This window comes from Branchiostoma floridae, chromosome 1 (genome assembly GCF_000003815.2).
Source record: "Branchiostoma floridae strain S238N-H82 chromosome 1, Bfl_VNyyK, whole genome shotgun sequence".
Classification (NCBI taxonomy): domain Eukaryota; kingdom Metazoa; phylum Chordata; class Leptocardii; order Amphioxiformes; family Branchiostomatidae; genus Branchiostoma; species Branchiostoma floridae.
In genome coordinates, this window is record NC_049979.1 from 7,636,750 (window position 1) to 7,653,867 (window position 17,118).

At 43.3% G+C, this 17,118-nt stretch overlaps 1 protein-coding gene across 1 annotated transcript in view; it reads right to left on the reverse strand.

Annotated features, from left to right (window-relative positions):
* The window catches only part of LOC118421179 (baculoviral IAP repeat-containing protein 6-like), a 118,213-nt gene that overhangs the window by 54,947 nt on the left and 46,148 nt on the right, over window positions 1–17,118 (reverse strand). The window contains exons 44-61 of the mRNA XM_035828344.1: window positions 13,340–13,531; window positions 12,234–12,434; window positions 11,662–11,803; window positions 11,024–11,161; window positions 10,272–10,525; window positions 9,770–9,875; window positions 9,230–9,454; window positions 7,963–8,841; window positions 7,471–7,664; window positions 6,854–7,042; window positions 6,275–6,439; window positions 5,681–5,845; window positions 4,684–4,722; window positions 3,679–3,866; window positions 2,931–3,038; window positions 2,215–2,431; window positions 1,641–1,858; window positions 1,169–1,222 (exon numbers count right to left, since the gene is read on the reverse strand). Coding sequence (XP_035684237.1) covers window positions 1,169–1,222; window positions 1,641–1,858; window positions 2,215–2,431; window positions 2,931–3,038; window positions 3,679–3,866; window positions 4,684–4,722; window positions 5,681–5,845; window positions 6,275–6,439; window positions 6,854–7,042; window positions 7,471–7,664; window positions 7,963–8,841; window positions 9,230–9,454; window positions 9,770–9,875; window positions 10,272–10,525; window positions 11,024–11,161; window positions 11,662–11,803; window positions 12,234–12,434; window positions 13,340–13,531 — 3,674 coding nt within the window. The remainder of the gene's footprint in view (window positions 1–1,168; window positions 1,223–1,640; window positions 1,859–2,214; window positions 2,432–2,930; window positions 3,039–3,678; window positions 3,867–4,683; window positions 4,723–5,680; window positions 5,846–6,274; window positions 6,440–6,853; window positions 7,043–7,470; window positions 7,665–7,962; window positions 8,842–9,229; window positions 9,455–9,769; window positions 9,876–10,271; window positions 10,526–11,023; window positions 11,162–11,661; window positions 11,804–12,233; window positions 12,435–13,339; window positions 13,532–17,118) is intronic.

Here is a 17,118-nt window from a genome sequence, read left to right on the forward strand (position 1 = left end):
GTTGCTTGAGTAACTACTTTTTGGCATTCAGGAAATCTTATGGATAACAGAACACCTGATGGAAAACGAAATTCCTACTTTTAAATGAGAGTGACAACTTTCCTAAAACTTTTGAGTGTATTTCTCATGTGGTACCTTGCCAATTCTGTGTGGTAACATTGAGCAGGTTAAATGAAAAAATAAAGCCAACTATGCACCTTCACATTGTTGAAGATTATCAACAATTGAATTACAGACTAGTCACTATAAAGTTTGCTGTTAAGCAGATTTAAGCAGTGAGAACTCAGTCATTAAAGAGATGAGAGTTAATTCTGCCCATGGCTCTTATAGCCACACCTACAGCAACAATGCAGAAATAAAATGGCTGAAAAAGATTAGGCAAACTAGACATTACAACTGTTAAGCAAGGGCAACTTTTTCCTGTGAAGCAAAAGCTGCAAAGGTGTAGTAATTCAGACAGGTTTGCCATCACATATGTTACAGAACCTGGTATTATGAAATGCAATCAGTGCACAAAGCAGAAAATGTAAGGCAGGGAACAAATGTAACATAGTCAGCATCAGGACATCAAAGTTGGCAAAGTACAGATCAGAGATAGCAGCTAAGTAATTATGGTTCTTGAGATAGTCTGAGTACCATCTATATTTCACCATCTACATGTGCATAGCTGTAGAAAAAATAAGGACATCTATTGCATAGTAAGGGCACTAGTTAACTTATAGACTAAGTTTGTTCAGACAGATTGGAAATTACATGATAAGTTTAAAATCATGCAAACACACAAAATGGAGAAAACAAAGTTTCGTTATAATAAGTCTTACACTGCAAATCTGTATGATATGGGAAAGCTGTGGCAGTAGAGCTGCGTTAGTGTGTGATGTGTGAAACAGCATCTGTTTCCTCACAACATATCTAACTGCCATCACCCAATTAGAGGAAAGCTTTTTAATTGGCAGGCTACATTTCACTTTTACATGTGAAATTATGTGACCATTTGTCTTCAACTGAAAGCTTTTGGCAAGAATCTGGCACGCACACACTAACACACACACACACACACACACACACAGAGTCTAACACATGAACCATGAATAAGAATGGTCCCAACTCCCTTTCCTCATCAACTTCTTAAGATAAACCAACAGTAGACAGAGAATGAAAACCACACCTTGCCGTTATTCGGCTTTTCACTGGACTTTTCCCCATTCTGTCCAGTAGAGGTCTGGGTTAGGGGAGAAAACAACATGACTCCTCCGCCCGTCATCAAACACACATGTTTGTGAACAATTATGCTGAACTGCTACTTTCAGAGCACTGCAGTATCTAATGCAGCATGTCATAATACAGTTACAGTTGTCCAAAATACATTGCATTACTACATTGGTAATCACTATACTCAGCCACTGGATCAGGGATTGTTGCTGCAATGAACTACTTTTGTGGCTGTGACTTCTATTTCCATTGAGGGAGCAATGTGAGGAAAATGGTCTTTGGGCTGCAGGTGACTGGTGACTTAGAGTTTGGTAGGAACAGAAACCGAAAGAGTAAAATGCTCCCATGGAATCTGACATCAAGTTGAACTGGAGAAAGAATAAACAAAAAGTACACATTCCACTCATTCATTGTGTAGAACACATTACCTCAGGTTGGGCCAGGCCTGTAACCTGCACCCTGGGCTCGTGATGGCTGAGTACAGACAGGCAGGCCAGTATAAGGTGCAGCGCTCCGATCTCCAGGGTCATCCTCCGCAGCAGCACACCATCGTCCGTGGTGAGCGGAGCAGAGTCGAACAGCTGCTTCAGCACCGAGAAGGGAAGGGTGGGCAGGGAGGTGGCGATGGGGGACGACAGGATGTGACCTAGAAAAGGGGCAAAAAAGTGTCTTTAATCAGATTCTATAGTTACTTTATCATGGCAATAGGTTCCATTATGACGATTTCTCACAGAGCCAAATACAGACTGTCAAGGTCATGTTTAGAACTGCATCATTCTTGCTTTATCACAAAGGGGAAGCAGACCACCATATTTGAGAGCACATCCTTGTTGAGGTAATTAAATCGTAATATAGCAAGAAGAAAGTTCGCTTTGGCAGCAGAGCAGTTGTTGAAATGTTGATAGTGGAAAAGAAATAAGACTTTAAACCTGAATTTGAATTGTTTACATTGTACATTTTAATTCTCAAACATTGCACTGAATCTGATAAAACAGAGCTTACCTCCATCTCCATCATCCATGACTCCCAACACCAGCCTCAGTAAAAACTGAGCTCTCTTCCTCTCCTTCAGCAGAACCTCAGCATAACCTGGCAACCGCAGGAACAGTCCAAAGGCAGCCAGAGAGTGGGGAGGGATTGCGGGGGGTGCCCGGGCACTTGGCCTGGGGGCTGACGGTTTACTGGTGTCTGACCCAGTCACAGTCACCTGCTCAGGGATCTGTAGAAACAATGACAATCATGTTATATTACATACATGAGTGTATCAATTCTTTTCAATCTATTTGTATGCATGTGTGACAGAGAAAGTCCAATCAAAGTTCAACATGATTCGTGTCAGCTAGTGTGTAGCTCTACTGGAAAGAGCCTCAAAGTTGAGCTCCTGGCTCCAGTTAGTTGGTAACAGCGCAAATCCTGGGAAAGAGCATCCCAGTTAGGGCTGCACCTGTCTTTTGGAAGGGACATAAAAATGTGTCTCTCTTCTCTTGTTCAGGGAAGTACCTCAAGCATGTTCAGGGGAAGGGCTAGCCCTGTAAACATATATCCTGCTACTGAAACAGCAAGGAAAATTGATAACCTGTGTGCGAGTAGGAACTACAAGGTGGAACAACAAATGCATTTCAAAAAAGTCTAGTATGTCTTCCGAGTCTTCAAATCTTCCAAAGACGGTGCAGGGGAGTTATTGCCTCCTATTTTACTGGTCAAGACAGCAGACTAACCTCATAAGTGAGCTCCCCAGTTTGATCCACTGCTACCCACTCCATGGGATACTCCTTGTCACTGTCACCAAGCTTTTCAGAGCCTGATCCCACACAGGGTGTCTGGACCTAAAGTAGCACAGAGGCACATCAAACCATGGTCTACAAATCTTACTTGTACATTCTACAACACATTACAGAATGCATCAAAAGCAAAGGTCAAAAAGAATAAAGATACATGTCTTGAAGACTTGAAGAGGAGATAGAGAAAATAATTCCATTTTTGAGGAGTCTCTGTAAAATCACCTCTGCATGTAGAAATGCCCCAATTAAAAAAATGGTGTTACCAAGACCTTCTCAAGAATTTGAGAAACCTGGGTATCTGAAGTGTGCATACACAAGGGATTGCTGATAATACATCAGTAGATCTTTACCTTTTTTTCCAATGTAGTAATTTTACGATACCAAAAAGATAAACAAAATTTGACAACCATACAACAATATGGCACCTGCAGTTGTGTTTGTTTGAACCTTTATTTATTCATGAGAAGCTCAAATTGGCTTGCAGGCCTCTTTTCATTGAGGTAATGAGGGAGGTAAAGATCAGATAAAATATAACAGAGATACAGATTACATTGTGTCCTGTGGTGAAGGATGTAACAGTCCCTCCCCCGTCTGGTAATTGGGTACAGCAGATATACAAGATTTGACATGAACCATACAACAATATGGCACCTACAGTTGTGCTTAGGATGTAACAGTTCCTCACCTGTCTGGTGATTTCCGGGTACAGCAGAGGTAGATGTTCTGCGATGAGAGCCAGCCCGCCCATGCCAGCAAACACCTGGAGCGGAGACGGCAGGTGGGTTGTTCCCAGGAGGATCTCCTCAGGTATCAGCTCCACAGGTGTCTCCTTCGGCTCCTTCTCCTCAAACGCGTTGGGGAAGGAGTTCAGGTCTGCAAGGAGAGGACCTCAGATTAGCGATCACGGCAATAACTCCACACCAAATTTATTTGTTGCTTCTTGGATTTTTTCAGAAAAAAAATTGGACAACAAGCAGAAGTACTGGGTTGTACAACAATTATTTGATCTGAGCATACTTCACTTTACTTGTCTTCCCTCTGTGATTGCCAAGAACTTAACAGGTCATGGTCAAAATAAAAGTTGCTCAAAATGCACTGCAATCTAGCAAACAAACTTCTTGTACATAATGACTACCGTTATATTAGTGTCACCAAGTCTCACAACTCTGTAAGAAAATGTTATAATCCAGTCACACATGACACTTCATACAGAAAGACTTACAAAACTTGTTAGTTAGTCATAAGAGAATGCACCAATCTAGCACAAAATATTAGATTTTTTTCAAAATTCAGCAGGATATACTTTGTCTCTAAATATGTAATGCCTTTGCTCACACAGCAGATAAACTGACATGTTTACAGTCTATTTTGACATCTCAAGCTCTCTAGAGCTATGCCAAGGTCTTTGAATGCCCCACTTGATTTGTCCACTTGGGCTTTAGTCAGATAGAAGCGTAATTGTAAGGGATTGGATGATCTACAAACCTGATGAAAATATTTTCGGAAAAAATCACTTCTGTCAGATACTCTACAAGGCTTTACTGAAATATTGATGACAAAAGACTTTCGATTCAAAGATCCTGGGAGACTCTTCACATAATCTTCATTATCATAGTTCAGTTCAAGATAAACCCAGTTCTAGATTGGTGCATCTTTTGGGGAATGAAGCAAAGCAGCATGCATGAATTACCCAGGGGTGCCTGGCTGCCCTCACCCTCCGGTTCTGAGTCTGTAAAATGACAGGGACACAACAGGGCACGGTGACTGCCATGGAGGAGAGTGGAACATACAGGGTTTCCACAGATATCTCTTTTCCAGAAAAGCTTAATAATCTTTCCATACTTATTCGGAAAACTGTTAATTTAGCAATAGTAAAACATATGTCAAAGAAGACATCATTATCATAACATGTCTCAATACATGAGTACCTTAATTTAATTGACCACTTAGAACCTTTTTTTATTCAAATTTCCCCAAATTTCTACGGCCTTAGGTGATTGCCAAATACTTAAGGCATTTTTGCATGCCTGTCCATGGTGCTTTGTGCCTGTGAAAACCCTGAGAACACGACAAGACACAGCAACTGGCACAAATGGCAATGGTGGAGCTCAGGATGGCTGTTACATCTATGCTTTTTAAACAGAGATGTATCAAGGTGTTTCATGTGTATAACCTGGAGCTGAACAATTTTTCACCTAATCTAACATTAAAGGACAGATCAGAGAGAGAAATTGGTCTCTTTTCTTTTTTCTTAAATGAGACAAAAACGCCCCTACACCAGTCACAAACTGATCAGTAAATGGTGACTAAGGACACTTGGATACATCTCTGGTTGTATCATTTTGCAGGCAAAACTACTTCTGAAGTATCTAAGGTCTTACCTTATCTTGTTCTTCAAAGTTCCACAATATTCACATACATTTGTAAGTGACAACTTATTAGCTATTGTTGCTTTTATGTCAACCTAAGGACAACTGTTGGTCTTCTTTGGAGCCAGTAAAATAACTAAGAAGGTGTGCAGGGCTCTTGAAATTTCCATCCGTGTTTCCATTCAAAAGTCAGAAAGTCATTTGCTTCACTTGTAATTTCTGCCATCAATACAATCTGACTCTAATAGTTAAATATTTGCATTGAACAATATGTCTCATCTTTGTCAGAACTTATGTCTTTCACAACACTCATCGCACCTTTCTCTGTTTTGAGCTTCTTGCTGTTGTCCGTCTTGACGGTTGGGACCTTCTTGGCAGACAGTTTCATGGTGAAGTCGAGGGAGGGATAGCCCTGCGGCATGCCGCGCTCCTGTAGCAGCACCACCAGCTGGGACAGGGTCATGTCGGATGGAAGGGGCTGGCCTGGGGAGGGCGGTACATAATACATGTAAGGCCATGTTGATTATTTGGATGACATCCGTGCACACAAATTTTCGGCCATTTCCAAAAATAAATAAAAATCAAATCAACATGGTCTAAGCAGGTCTAGTTGTGGTATGACTTGTACTGACTGACCATGCTTATATCTGCTTTTACAGTGTGAGGGAACTGAGAATACAAGACTGTATCTGGATTATTCAGATATAATGAACGAAGCTTAAATGCTGCTACAGAGGGGATTCATGGAAAGGCTATGAAGAACTCAAAGCTATTGTACTCTGCATCTTCTTTACAATACAGAATATACAGTACAGTTCCTACATCCTGCATTATCCATGGTTACGTAAAAGCTCTCTGCAGTATGAGCCATTTACTCTATATAGCTTAACATCACAGAACATAGCAGTATACCTGGCAGCAGCTTGTGATACAGAGACAAGACAGGGATGTTCATGGTTGCCGACAGCGATGACGATGGCTTATCAGACGTGGGGGGAGGGTTGCGGCCCCTTCGGGTAGGTGGTCGGGGAGGGGTAGCCTTCTTTGTGTCAGACCTCTTAGCTTTAGACTTCAAGCCTAGAAAAGAAAACAGGTGGAGCTATAGTATGAGAATACTAAGTCAGTATATCTGGCTCTGTTTTAGCCCTTATCTTGAAAGAACCAAACAACAAAAGATACATGCACATGTAAATGATGTGTTTTCTATAGCTCTGATAACTCTTTTTCATGCTGTCTGACCATCATTGCTCGATGCATCAACATCATGTTTTACAAAACCAAACAAAGTGAGCAACACAACCTTTGGGGACATCAACCAATCATTGCACTATGGTATGTTGCAGACTATGTCTGTACACAAATTTACAGTTTACACAATCAGTGTTCATCTACTTCCAATACTGATATTCTCTCATACTTGCATCTCCTAATTTGCTTTCTAACTCTAAACACTTCCCGTCTAAATTGTAAAGCAGCACTGCTGAAATGCACCTTTGGCAAACATCTGACCTGCAGCCAGCGTGACGGTCTCCACCCCCTCCACTCCGTTCTCCGTGCTCTCCGCGGAGCTGCTCTCTCCCTGCGCCCCCCCTTCCTTCTTCTTGGACTTGCTGACCTCCTCGTCCACCTTGATCTTCTCCTCGCGGGTTTCCAGGAGTTTCTGCGTTAGAGACGGCGTGTCTGGGAACAAGAAAGTACCTGCATCTGTAAAACACACCATTGCAAGGTCTCTGGATGGGCACCGTCATCATGGGGACAGCAGACACACAGACACAAAATCTTAAAACATCTGTCCAAAAATGGGCAATAATGGAAAATTCCTTACTGGATCTCTAGGGAGAGATTCTGAAATAAGAGCTGTTTGGCAAGATAAAGTTAATTTATCTTTCATGTCATCTTATCTAAAGGCATAATTCATTGTTAACACACAACGTACAATAAGGAGGACAATTGTGTATGCGCACTTTCTTCAGCCGCTGAATTATGATGTATGTATCATCTAGCAATTTACAGGCTGGAATACTGCACAAGGTAATCCTAAACAAGATTGAACCCTTGAGGTGTGATAGTAAATTACAGACACAGTACACAGAGCAAGCCAGACTGACCTGAGACCAGAGAGAGCACCTCGCTGCAGGTGGAGGACAGCTTGGCGCTGATGGTGCGGAACTTGTGCCCCGCCCCGTACATGGGGTGCTGGATGATGCCTGCCGTGGCGTTGGACTTGCCCTTGTAGAGCTGGCAGGGGGAGTGGATGAAGACTGTGATCTTCTCATCCTCCAGCATCAGCTGCAGGAACAACCTGGGAGGAGATGGTGAACATGTTTTGATGAGTACTTCAGAAAATTTTCAACAAAAAGCTCCACAAAGAGAGTAATGTGCCATGTACATATACATGTATAATATTATATAATATGGTAAGGCCATAGACAGTAAGAAGCTGATCAATAGTTTTGTATCCATAATACTTGAAAGTTGACACAAAGACAACATCAATGGGAAAAAGATCTTATCTTGCTTCTGTCCAAAACCTTGTTTATTACACAAACCACTTCAATAACTGTACTTAAATAAGAAAGATTTTGTCAGCCACCACTCACCTCCGAGTGAACCCTGAGATGACCAGGTTGTGAGTGCCGTGGCCCCTCGCAGGGAGGCTCTGTATCATCTCGCTACGGTTTCTGATGACGCTGCACATCACGGTCGACACCAGCTGCTGGTTCTCCTTGTGGCAAGACATCACCGCGGTGAAGAATGCTATGGTGGCATTCTCAATGGCAGTCCTGTGCTGCCCACCTAGCATGTTGGTGGACGTCCTCTGCGAGGATGCGCTGGAGGACGCGGAATACTGAACAGCAGGGGAGGGAGGGGCAGTGTTGCATAGCATGGACAGGAGGCACGGCCAGAAGATGTTCCCCTGGACGCCGCCCAGCCAGTCCTTCATCACGTTGTCCATCGCCACACTCGCCAGGAAGTTGAGGACGGGAGCCACCAGGTCCGTGGTGATGCACAGGGTGTTGGGGTCCCTGCGAGGGGACGTGGGCTCCTCGTCCTGCTGTAGGCACCTCTGGATCTCCCTGGTGCAGAACTCGTACAGGCCCTGCGCCAGCATGGCCGGGAAGCCTGAGTCCAGCAGCTGGGTGACGGCTTTTGGGGCCTGGCACGCGAACGCTAGCGTGTTCAGGTGGCTCTCGTCCAGCACCAGGTGGCTGAAGTCCTGCACGGGGATGGACGGCAAGGGGCTGTCGAAGTGCTCCTGGTGAGCCTCCTTGGTGTCGTCAGAGATGGAGGCGTTCCTGTCCTTGTTGTCGTCCGTGGAGTTTGCGCTGGAGGCGGCCATGTTGAGGGAGATGCCCATCCACTCCAGCAGCATGGTGAAGTAGCGCGGGTTCACGTGGCACACCGAGCAGATCAGGGAGTCCACCGACTTCTTCAGGGGGGAGCCCAGATCCAGCACCATGGACCACTCGTAGATGGAACTGTTAGAGAGCAAAAAAACTTCATCAATTTCACAACACTCGTAGATGGAACTGTTAGAGAGCAAAAAAACTTCAATTTCAAATTCAAACATCAATTTCACAACACTCATAGAAATTCAGACCCTAGAACTGGACCTTGGCATGAGAACCTTTTAGGGGAAAAATACTGTACCATTCTTTGAAGGTGTTGGTTGTAATGTTCAAAGAACAACTGGTGCTACACAACTAACTTTGGTTACTATACAAAGGAGATTAATAAATTATGACTTCAACACTGTATACTGTATATATGTCAAGACACAACTATCACTGCCATTAAGTTCATATCTGTAACATATAGATTAGATGGCCTTAATTCATTGGACACAGTTAAAAAGCAACAGCAAACCTGAGGAAATCTTGTGAGAGGATGTCCAGCAGATTATACTGTACAGGCAGCTCATAGCTGGCCCACACAATGGCGGCCACACAGTGGATGTGTGCCGGCGATGGTGTACTCAGGACCTGCTCCACACTACTCAGGGTGGCCATGGACCCACGGAAGGACATACAGCTGTGTCTTCTCAGGGCTACTCGAGCTGTGTCACCCAGCCAAGACAGCAAGGCTTGTACTCTGGTGGGGATAACAGTTTCACAATCAGCTTTGACAGAAGATGTGGTAAAACATCTCGCAATCTGTGGAAGAAAGGCTAAAAATCTGCAGGTTGCCAGCCTTTTTTTTTGCTGTACTACTTCATCTACATGTACAATGTAAGGCTAGCTATTCTGAAGATGGCATGTCAAAAAGAACTTAGCACACTAAGTAGTGTAAGGGTAAAAAAATGACATCTTTTAACAGTTTAATCTTTTAATCGTTTTACAAATGCTTTGTGCAGAAATTTTGATAATTGTATCGAATTGAATGGACAATTTTACATATCTAACATACCTGTGCTCTGTTCCAGGGTCTTGTGTCATACCCAGCTGGTACACAATGTCTACTGTGGAGTCTGAGGAGATGCCATTCTGTCTGCCTAACAAACTTGGAGGGGACTCTGAAACATAACAAGGCAGTAAACATTACATACAACAACATTTAAAGAGGAATTAACTATTTACTGCCAGTTAGAAATGATTAGTTATTTATGTAATCACTAAGCGTACATAGCGAAGTACATAGTGAAACTAGTTTGGCCGACAGGCTGAATAAAATTACAAAACTTGAACTATGCAGCTCCAGATGTGTGCAAGATGTCGGAAGCTTGAGGAAAGAATCTTCTCTACTAGTATATACAGTATTATTACTTATAATTTGTATATGACTGTGTAAAATTTTTTTGTATCTAGATAATTTGTAACATTTGTAAATTGGATGTAATTCAGTGCAGAAAGAACTCTGACACTGTGATCTCTCAATAAATACCATCTATCTATCTATCTATCATACCCACCATGTTCAGTCTGGAAGCAGGAGTTGTTCCTCAGTAGGATGTCTATAAGGGCCAGACCCATCTCTGTGGAATGTAGACCAATCTTCAGCAGCACAGCCTCGATGTTACAGGCGTACACCCCAGCATGTGGGGACAGCAGCAGGGCCACACAGGTGGTCGTCAGGCTGGGGGTGGGGGCTGCGGCCGTGGCTATCAGACCCTCGATATCCTGCACATGTGTCAGGGTGTGGTGCAGGAGCCTCAGCCAGCCAACACTGAAATGGGATGATGCATGTGTACATGTCATTTGGACCAACTTCTCTGTTCCAATACTTGCAAACCTTGGACTTACGAATGACTTATCATGGACCATAGTCCTCTTTTCACCCACAGTAAGTCCACTGGTCTGAAAATGGACCTACTCAGGGAGGACTGAAGATGGACTTACTGCCTACATTTGTGTATAAGCCTTAAATTTGTGTAAAGGTCTTAGTCCACCGAAACTAACACCAACAGTTCTCAAACATGGCAAAATGGGGTGAACTTACTCTGGGAGTAACTTTCCCTCTGACACAAGTAAGTCTACCTTCATCTACATTCACCCTCTTTTAGGTCCAAGGATTATATAAGAGTCTGAGTGTCTTTGCAGTGTACCAAATTTCAGTAACAATCACTTGACATGGTTTGGAAAGCAGCCATTATTCTAAAGCCTTGTTTGAACTTTCTTTCAATTTGTGTAGAAGAAAATGTACACAAAAAGACCCAACGCTCACCTTGATTTGGACACTGCATCTTCCGTAGGTACAAATGGGTTGTTGACCAGGGTGGTTGCTGTGTTTCCAAAGGCCGTGAGCCCAAACAGCAGGATCTGGGACAGGCCTATCGAGGAGGAGTCCCTTGGCCGTCTCAACCTGAGGCAGATTTTTCACATTTACAAAACTGCAATGTCTTTGACATTGTCCATATATATATTACTTATATCCATTGCACAGGTAGATTATCCTAATTGATTCAGTACCAACTTGACTTGTCTAAATTTACCTTTCTATCATCCATTTTGTATTTATTTATGTATGTATGTTGTTTACTACTCTTGTTTTATGCTTATGTTTTTGAGTAGAAGGCTCTATATATTGTATTAAGCAAATTGTGCTTTTTGCCTAATACTGTAAATGTATTTAAGTTCGTGGAGATTTGATTTTGCGCTAGCGGGAAACTGGACTTTTCGCAGTGGTTTTAATTTCGCGGTAGCACCATGCACTGTAGTCTCTTACTGTTATGGAAAAAATGTTTGCGGTGGTTTTAAATTCGCGGTGAAGCGGCCGCTGTGAAAACCGCAAACATTAAACCACCGCGAAAGTTTCTGCATTTACAGTACTCACAAAATATATGTGAATAAAATAAGATAAACCTTAGGCAGATGGCCGTGGCGATCTCTGTCTTCTGCAGCACCAGTTTGATGAAGGTGAGGCCGCTGGTGGAGACAGGGCTGCTGACGGGCAGGAAGGAAGAGCCGTCACGACTCACCTCCACACACACAGCCGACGGGGACGCTGGGAAGACACAGAGGTCATCATTAACATTTGTTTCTTTGTTGTTGGTGGGATTGTTTATTTCAAAAAGAACTGCTTTACTTAGTCAAAATGACAACTGCTACTGCTAGAGGTGTGGATACAGCAGTTATACTTATAGCTTCATAGGATTTCTATCACTAAACATGTAACTGTTATGTACAATCTAGACATTGTATGCCAATGTTGCACTAGACTAGTACAGTACATAATTGGTAGTGATGTGGAATTAGATACTGTGTAGGTACATGTAATGACTGAAACTGAACTAGTACTTACTTGCTAGTGAGGTGCTATTTCAGATACTGTGTGGGTAATGGCAAATGCTGTAGTAGTACTTACTTGCTAGTGAGGTGCCATTTTAGATACTATTTGGCAATGGCAAATGCTGCAGTTGTACTGTAGTACTTACTTGCTAGTGAGGTGGCATGGGGCTGTATGTGCACCTCCTTCAGTAAGATGGCGACTGGCAGGTTGATGGTCAGGTTGCACCAGACCTCGTCCGGGATGAAGTGGTAGGACCACGCGGCGGAGCGGGCCCTGCGGTGCGGAGGGGCTGCCTGGATCAGGACGTCAGGGGGCTGGGTGGACGGGCTGCTGCAGGTGATGGAGCCTGGTGGAGGATGATAAAAAATTTTTAAAATTTAACGATTCTTGGTGGGAGACCAATGTGCAGATGTTGGCACACTGGCGCACCAAATTTGTAGTGTGTTTGGGACACACAGATTAGATTAAGAGGTTCGGTGGGCGTCACTCCACCGTCGGGGAAAGTCGTGTAAAGTGCCTTTCCCAAGGGCACAACGTCGGGGCATGGTGGGTATCGAACTCGGAACCTTTGGTTTCCGTGCTGAACGCTCTACGAGTTACGCCATACTAACGCCACAGGAGGATAATACATGCATGGATATGTTACACAGTGCAATTTTCCACGCACAAGCTGAAGGAACTTTTTGAATGTGAAATTTGGGTTTCCCTCTGTTTAGTTACCAAATACTTTAAAAATGGTACATACTGCTTTCTCTGCTTAGCACTCAGCACTAATGAGGAAGAGTATGGAAGTTAAACACACATCACTACCAGCGGACCAGCCCCCTGCTGTAGTGACTTGCACAAATGTGTGGCCCAAGGGCTTCGAAGTGGAGATGGGCGCCACCCTACGCATCTTAGATGTATGGGCAAACTTTAACTTAACTTTAACTCTGGTTAGTGTTACACAGTTAGAGTCACATACCTGTATTTCCGGAAATTGTTTCTCTATATCTCTTTGCTAATATCTTTTTTTTTCACTTGATATGTTGTGACAGGGCAAAAATCTTATTCATTTCATCATTTATATATTTCCACAACAGTGGATGGTTAGGTAAAGCAGGTGTTCCTTATCAAGGTCAACTTTTCATGGCCACCATACATAACATTCTTCTCAATCATAAAAGATACATACAACTACTAGGTCGAATAACTTTTTTCCTTGTTTTGATCTCAATTCCTACCAACAAATGACCAAATGACATAGCATACCCAGAGGTGCAAAGTTGTGCAGGCCTTCCATATTGTCCATGTCAGTGTTAGCCACTGGCCGGGCCAGGGGAGGGGCCTTCAGACTCTTCCCACTGTCCAGGAAGCGCATGATGGTGGACACCAGGCTGGGGTTGGTGTTGATGGCTGACCGGTTGGACCGTACAAGGTTAGTACAGATCACCTGGATGCCACCTGGAAGACATCAACAAAATGTTAAAGTCATTTTCCTTTCTACTCTCACGGACCTAAAAGAGGATGATCATGAATGTAGACTATAGATGGACTTACTGGTGTCAGAGGGGGAGTTAGTTCAAGAGTAAGGAGTAAGGTCTTAACACAAATTTAGGCGCAGGCGCGGAGGCGAGCAGCAGCGACTTACGAGAGCTCTGAGAATTTTCCTGAATTTCACCGTATTTTGTGCTAGTTACTATTATTAATCCCTGTCAGTTTATAGTATAGGCAGTACTCGAACATATCGGGAACCTGTAACACCGGTAATAGTAAAATTTTCGGTATCTAAATCAAATTCCGGACAGGTTTGAAACAATAGCTTATAGAGTGGGAGGGCTGTATACCGCGGTAAGTACACCGAGGGAAGGGCCGGGGAATCCATTTATATACTTATTTCGTTGTATGTTGATATCTGGGACTGCTTATGATTGCACAGTTTACTTAAGTTAGTAACTCGGATCACTTATACTTTTTGTACTGATATATTTCTTTCGACTTGTAACGGCTAAATCTTGTGGAATTTGCAAGAGTCTGAACATCGTGTCCCGCCGGATTTGCATGTGAATTACGGACAGAGTGGGAGGGCGCGCAACCCATTTTTGACTTGAACTCACTTTGATAGCTCATTTGGCGATTTGAATTACATATATTTGGTTAACCACTTATATTTTTTGTACTGATATATCTGCTCCACCTTGTAATTTGAGAACTCGTGTGGATTTTGTAAGAGTTACATCGTGTCCCGCCTGATTTGCATCTGAATTGCGTACAGGATGGGAGGGCACGCAAACTGTTTTTGATCTGAACTCACGATTTTGATTTACGTATCTTGGGTCGAATCGTCGGACAACTTTGTGTATTAATTGTTTGCAATTTGCTGTTGGACAGCAGGCACCATCGGACGGTGTGGCGAGATTGTTGGACAATCCTGAGTATTGTATTCGCTGTTGGACAGCGGGCACCGTCGGACGGTGTGGCGAGATTGTTGGACAATCCTGAGTATTGTATTCGCTGTTGGACAGCGGGCACCGTCGGACGGTGCGGCGAAACTGTTGGACAATCCTGAGTATTGTATTCGCTGTTGGGCAGCGGGCACCGTCGGACGGTGTGGAGATTGTTGGACAACCTCGAATAGTCGCTGTCGACAAAATGGAATTCCACTGCACATGTATACTTCTGGCCCTTTGCCTGTTGCTCAGCAAAGCCGAACCAGGATCACAGCCAAACACTAAACATGAGATAAATGAAGGAAATGTCACATGTACTTTCAGATCTGACTGTACTTCTAACTGGGCCACGTTTGCCTTCATGATTAAGCACAGTGGGGTGAATGGGACTTATTTCAGCCGCAACAAATTGCTGATGCACAACGATAGTACAAAGTTGTCAATGATTCTAATACTGCTCTTAAGTGGAGATGTTGAGGTGAACCCAGGGCCTAGACCACCGAAGTTTCCCTGTGGGAGCTGTAACAAGGCTGTACAGAATGCTCAAGCTGTCATTTGTTGTGATGACTGTAATAGATGGTATCACAAAGACTGCATTGGGATATGCTCGGAAGTATACACTGTATTAGAAACCCACAAATCATACTCATGGATATGCTGTGACTGCGGCGTACCAAACTTTGCATCAGACATGTTCGACATCACTGACGACAGCTTCCATTCAGTAAATTCATTTGATACGCTGAACTCCAGCACAAGTTTGCCAGGTGACACACCGACGGCCACATCCACTCCACTTAGATCAAAACAAGGCAAAACTCACACTAGAGGCAATGGCCACAAAAAGAACAAGGCTAAACTCCTGCTGGTAAACTGCCAGAGTGTTCGAAACAAAACTGCTGAATTGGCAACTGTCATTGACACTTATAAGCCAGACATAATAGCGGGCACAGAATCATGGCTCAATGAAAACATATCAAGCAGTGAAATATTCCCTGACAACTACATAGTGCACCGTAAAGACAGACAAACTGGCCCAGGAGGTGGTGTTTTTCAGGCAAACAGGGATGATCTGATTGTCACCCACAGACCAGATCTGGACACAGACTGTGAGATAATCTGGACACAAACCCAACTTGCAGGAAAGAAACCACTTATGATTGGTACATACTACAGACCTCCGTCGGACCAGGGCAATAGTCTGGGTGAGCTTGACAACTCTATAAATAAAGTGGGAACTAAGATAAACTCCAACAATGTGATCATTCTTGGAGATTTCAATACCCCCGGTATAAATTGGGATGTCAGCACAACAGATAATGCTCAGAACTATACAGGACAGGCACAGAAACTACTGCACTTAGTGGATAACCATGGGCTATTCCAAACAGTTCAGGAACCAACCAGAAATGGTAATCTCTTGGACCTAGTCTTAGTTAACAACCCAAACATAATTGAAAAGACCGCAGTAGTTCCGGGAATAAGTGACCATGACATGGTTCTAGTGGACGTGAACTTGGCACCCAAACAGAACAAAAAACCAAAAAGGAAAGTGTATATTCGCACGAAATCTGACGAGCCGGCTATCAAGAATGACCTTGAGGACTATGCAACAAACTTTAACATGAGAACAAAAGACATGTCAGTGACACAGAAATGGGATGACTTCAAAGGCAAAATGAAGCACACAATGAACAAACATATTCCTAGTAAAATGACATCAAGCAGATACAACCTGCCCTGGTTTAACAGCAACTTAAGAAAGCACTGTCGGAAGAAACAGCGTCTTTACAATAAAGCTAAGAGAACAGGACAAGAGGAAGACTGGAATAAATACAAGAAAGTAAAAAAAGGAGTTCAGAAAAGCATAAGAGCAGCACACTCAAAGTACGTGGCAAACATACTGGGAGAAGCTATAACTGACAAACCTAAAACATTCTGGTCATACATAAAAGGCCTGAGGAGAGACCTTGTCGGGGTAGCCACTCTAAAGGTGGGGAGCACCATTATTAGTGACAGTGAGAAAAAAGCAGAGGCACTCAGTTCACAGTTTAAAAGTGTATTCACAGAAGAAGACACCACAGACATGCCATCTCTTGGGCACCCCTGCACCCCTCCTATGGAACAAATAGAAATTTCTATTTATGGTGTAGAGAAAATGCTGCAAGGCCTTAATCCATCCAAAGCATCCGGGCCAGACCAAATACCTCCTTGGTTCCTCAAAATGACAGCCAGTGAAATCGCACCTGTTTTAACTAACATTTTCCAACAATCGCTTGACACAGGAGAGATTCCTAAAGACTGGAGAGATGCAAATGTATGCGCCATTTTCAAAAAGGGAGATAGAGCGGTCCCTAGTAACTACAGACCAGTTTCACTTACCTGTATTTCCTGTAAACTACTTGAACACATTATCCATAGCCATATAATGAAACACTTAGAAGGCCACAATGTACTAACGGACTACCAGCATGGTTTCAGAGCAAAGCGATCCACAGAAACACAGCTTATTTTAACAGTACACGACATAGCTGGGGCACTGAACAACAAAAGACAAGTGGATCTAGCAATTCTTGATTTTACTAAAGCCTTTGACAAAGT